At 39.4% G+C, this 4,332-nt stretch overlaps 1 protein-coding gene across 1 annotated transcript; it reads left to right on the top strand.

The window, feature by feature from the left end:
* The first annotated feature begins 941 nt into the window (after positions 1 to 941).
* Positions 942 to 3,309, top strand: LOC109642224 (C-C motif chemokine 2-like). The gene is made up of 3 exons (XM_020106917.2): positions 942 to 2,158; positions 2,256 to 2,370; positions 2,517 to 3,309. Exons 1-3 carry the CDS (start codon positions 2,095 to 2,097, stop codon positions 3,100 to 3,102), a joined length of 765 nt encoding a protein of 254 aa, XP_019962476.2. The 5' UTR covers positions 942 to 2,094; the 3' UTR covers positions 3,103 to 3,309.
* The last annotated feature ends 1,023 nt before the right edge of the window (positions 3,310 to 4,332 follow it).

Below are 4,332 nucleotides of genomic sequence, written 5' to 3'. Positions count from 1 at the left end.
ACTTTTTATATCCTTAAGACATGCTTGAAGTTTAGTTAACTGATTAGTTTCATCAAACTTGATCGATAAATATAATTGGGTGTCATCGGCATAACAATGAAAATTAATGGAGTGATTCTTAATAATGTTCCCTAAAGGAAGCATATATAAACTGAATAGAAGTGGTCCTAGCACAGAACCTTGTGAGACTCCGTGACAAACTTTGGTATGCATGGAGGATTCATCATTGACATGTACGAACTTAGATCGATCTAAAAAATACGACTTAAACCAGCTTAAGGCTGTTCCTTTGATGCCAATTTGATGTTCCAGTCTCTGTAAAAGAATTTGATATCAATGGTGTCAAATGCGGCACTGAGATCTAACAAGACAAGTACAGAGATGAGACCTTTGTCTGAAGCCATTAGGAGGTCATTTGTACCTTTGACAACTGTGGTCTCTGTGCTACGATGGACTCTAAGTCCTGACTGAAAATCCTCAAATAAACTGTTCTTATGGAGAAAGTCACACAGCTGATTGGCTACAGCTTTCTCAAGTATCTTAGAGAGAAAGGGAAGATTTGATATCGGTCTATAATTGGCTAAAACCTCTGGATCTAGAGTGGGCTTTTTAAGAAGAGGTTGAATTACAGCTACTTTAAAGGACTGCGGTACATATCCTGATAATAAAGACAGATTAATCATATCCAATAAAGAAGGGCTAACTAGAGGTAGAACACCCTTGAGCAGGCTGGTTGGGATGGGGTCTAAGAGACAGGTTGACGGCTTTGATGAAGAAGTTATTGAAGTTATTTGATGAAGGTCGATAGGAGAAAAACAGTCTTAATATATATCAGGTTTTACAACTGTTTCCAAACTTGCTGTGTAAGAATGCAGATCAGTGCCTGTTGAGGGCAAGAGGTGATGAATTTTGTCTCTAATAGTTATAATTTTATCATTAAAGAAGCTCAAGATGTCATTACTACTTAGACCTAAAGGAATAGATGGCTCAATAGAGCTGTGGCTCTCTGGCTACAGTGCTGAAGAGAAAACTGGGGTTGTTCTTATTTTCCTCTATCAATGATTAGTAATAGGCTGCTATGGCATTACGGAGAGCCTTCCTGTATGTTTTAAGATTATCTTGCCAGACTAAACGAGATTCTTCCAGTTTAGTGGCACGCCATTTGCGTTCAGATTTACATGCCTCATGCTTTAAGCTGCGAGTCTGCTGGCTATACCATGGTGCTAACCTCCTTTGTTTAATTATCTTCTTTTTCAGAGGTGCAATAGAATCGAGAACTGTTCGTAATGAGCCTGTAGTACTATCAACAAGATGATCTATTTGTGAGGGGCTAAAGGAAGCAGACAAGTCCTCTGCTACATTGAAACATGGCATTGAATTCAATACTGAAGAAATCACTTCCTTAAATTTGGCTACAGCACTATCAGATAAACATCTGCTGTAGGAGTTTCTGCCAAAAGGCTTATAGTCCAGTAATATGAACTCAAAGTTCATTAAAAAATGGATGTATGTGTCATTCTTTATGAACCACAAACATTTTCCCAGACCAAATTAATATTTACTAAAGTTCAGTTCGTCTCTCAGGTACCAAACCATGTATAGTGACAGGGACACTTAAAGTGGAGGCAGCCTGTGGCTTTCAGAGTGAGTGTCGAGGAAACTGACATGTTTCTGGTTCTTTTTCTATAGGGTTAGCAACACCACCAGGGTTTGTACTTTCTTTCGTGTTGCATTGTGGGCAGAACTGTGGTTGAATGGTCTGTTTGTCACCTTCAGCTATAGTGAAAAGAGAAACTCATTGTTTCCTCTCCCCACTGTGCGGCCACCGTGACGATCCTCAGTAGTGACGGGTTAGATGTGAGATGGTGGGGGGGAGGCGGAAGGGCTTGTGTTTTATAAGAGCAAAGATGTAAAGTTGAATGGTCAAAAACACACAGAGAACTTCAGCGGATGGGACGTGCTGTAGCTAGCATCTACATAACACCTGCTGTGTGAGCAACAACACTGTTTACTGTGAGTGATTCAAGTTATAAATATTAGAGCTGAGAGATACAGTCGGCCACTGAAGGACAAAGCCACAGTGCCATTTTGAAGATGAGATTCATCGTGGTGTTGGCGACTCTCTGCTTCATCACATGGAGGAAGTCGGTCCATGCAAGTGAGTACTGAAAGGTTCTGAAATGTAATCAAGTGTATGATCTGAATGTTTGTCAGGGTGAAATTAATCTTTCTTTCTCTATTTGTGTCTCACTCAGTGCATGGACCCGTGTCCAGCTGTTGTCCTGGTTGGTCCACAACCAGAGTCCATTTTACAAAAATTAAGAATTACACAATTCAGTCTGAAGGTGTGTGTCCTGTCACAGCCATAGTGTAAGTATCAACACACACACACACACACACACATGGGCAGTTAGTTTTGGTTTTCAAGTTTCCAGATTTTCAGATATGATATATGGTATTTATAAATTGCAATAAAACCATACAACTGCATTAACGTCTCACACAATCAATTGCAGGTTTCAGACGAAGGTTGGAATTAGAATTTGCTCCAACCCCAACAGCACATGGGCAAAAAAAACCATTGTGAAGCTGGATGAGGAGGCAAAAGGGTTGCTTGAGATGGAACGGATAGCACAAGCATCCACAAGTGACTTCGCATCAACAGTCCCCACTACAACAAAAAAAGCAAAAGGGTTGCTTCAGATGGAACAGATAGCACAGGCATCCACAAGTGATTTCGCATCAACAGTCCCCACTACAACAAAAACAGCAAAAGGGTTGTTTGAGGAACAGATGACACAGGCGTCCACAAGTGACTTCGCATCAACAGTCTCCATTACAACAAAAAAAGCAAAAGGGTTGCTTGAGATGGAACAGATGACACAGGCATCCACAAGTGATTTCGCATCAACAGTCTCCACTACAACAAAAACAGCACAAGGGTTGTTTGAGGAACAGATGACACAGGCGTCCACAAGTGACTTCGCATCAACAGTCTCCATTACAACAAAAAAAGCACCAGCGAAGAAAGACAGGAGCAGAAGGATGCGGCAAAGGAAGAGGTTCAGGAGAAGGAGAATCAGGCAGAGAAAATGTGTCTGATGACATCTTTCCAACAGGAGTCTTGCTTTGCAACATTAACAGTAAAGAGAACTCCTCTATCTTCATGATTAAACATCCAGTATATATATATATATTTCCCAGTTGTGTGGATTAAAGTTTAATCTTACCTTATCTTATGTAAATCTGTGTGTATGTTCTTCAAAGTATTTTCCACTGTCACTTTTCAATAAAGTATTTTTGAGCAAATGGTTTGTTGTGTTTATGGAACATAATCTGACTGTAAATTACCATCAATATGCAACAAATCAGGAAAATCATAAAGAGGTACAGCTAAACAGAAATCAAGACAAAGGCTGGAGCCAATCCCTGCCATCTATCTGTCTATCCATCTGTCCGTCTCAATCAATCAATCAATCTACGTTTTATTGGTGGAAGATGAAGATAACATTTTCAGCAAAAACAAAAAAAAAAAATCTATTACACATTCAAAGTTGAGTAGTGATGTATTGACGGATGTGTGTGATATTTTGTGTTTGTGATATGAATGGGTTTGTGTTTCACTATTTGTATTTATTTGAAACAGAGTGTGTGGCATACCACCAGCACATACTGAGGTGTTTGTTGGTGGCTAATTCAGCAGAAGTGTGTTAGGAGAACTGTGTCCTCTCTTCTGAGAAATCTTTCACTTATGCGTCATTGTCCATGTAACCAGACGGAACTCTCAAAAATGGGTGTGGGTCAAACAAAGTGAGGACACACTGACACACAATATAAGAGTACTCACACACCAATCAATAGATTTATTTACAGAATAGAAAAAAATACCATGTGTGATTAGAAAGGTAGTTCTGTAGTTCCCTTCAACATAAAGGACCATTTTATGTTCTTTTAGCTCAATGATTCAGTTTGCATCACACTCACCGTTCTCATCTACATTATCTCCAACCACATTAGAAAGCAACTGAAATGGGAAACAACAAACAAACAAAAACAAAACACATTTAACCTATTCAGAATTTAACACCAGACATTGACTGGTGAACATAGTGGAGCTTTTATTTGCTGAAGAACCACATATTCCCCTTAGGAGTCGGGTGAAACCTGAACAGAACCATAATAGAGTTAATATTAGGCTTACATTCATCAAGTGGCCATAAACATGACTCCAAATGAATGCTAATGTTGCTCCATGTCTGGTGGATGTTTAAATCATAAGCCCTTTGCTCACCTCTTTGGCATACTAACTGAGAGATAATATGTTAATGTTGT

Source organism: Paralichthys olivaceus, chromosome 16 (assembly GCF_024713975.1).
Source record: "Paralichthys olivaceus isolate ysfri-2021 chromosome 16, ASM2471397v2, whole genome shotgun sequence".
NCBI lineage: Eukaryota > Metazoa > Chordata > Actinopteri > Pleuronectiformes > Paralichthyidae > Paralichthys > Paralichthys olivaceus.
Note: the sequence above shows the minus strand (reverse complement) of the source record. Positions and strands in the feature narration are given on the sequence as shown.

Excerpts from the sequence above, each read along its gene's own strand:
- LOC109642224 (XM_020106917.2), top strand. The coding sequence starts at position 2,095 with ATGAGATTCATCGTGGTGTTGGCGACTCTCTGCTTCATCACATGGAGG. Across the intron at positions 2,159-2,255 it reads GAGGAAGTCGGTCCATGCAA|TGCATGGACCCGTGTCCAGC; the intron begins GTGAGTACTGAA and ends TGTCTCACTCAG. Across the intron at positions 2,371-2,516 it reads TGTCCTGTCACAGCCATAGT|GTTTCAGACGAAGGTTGGAA; the intron begins GTAAGTATCAAC and ends AATCAATTGCAG.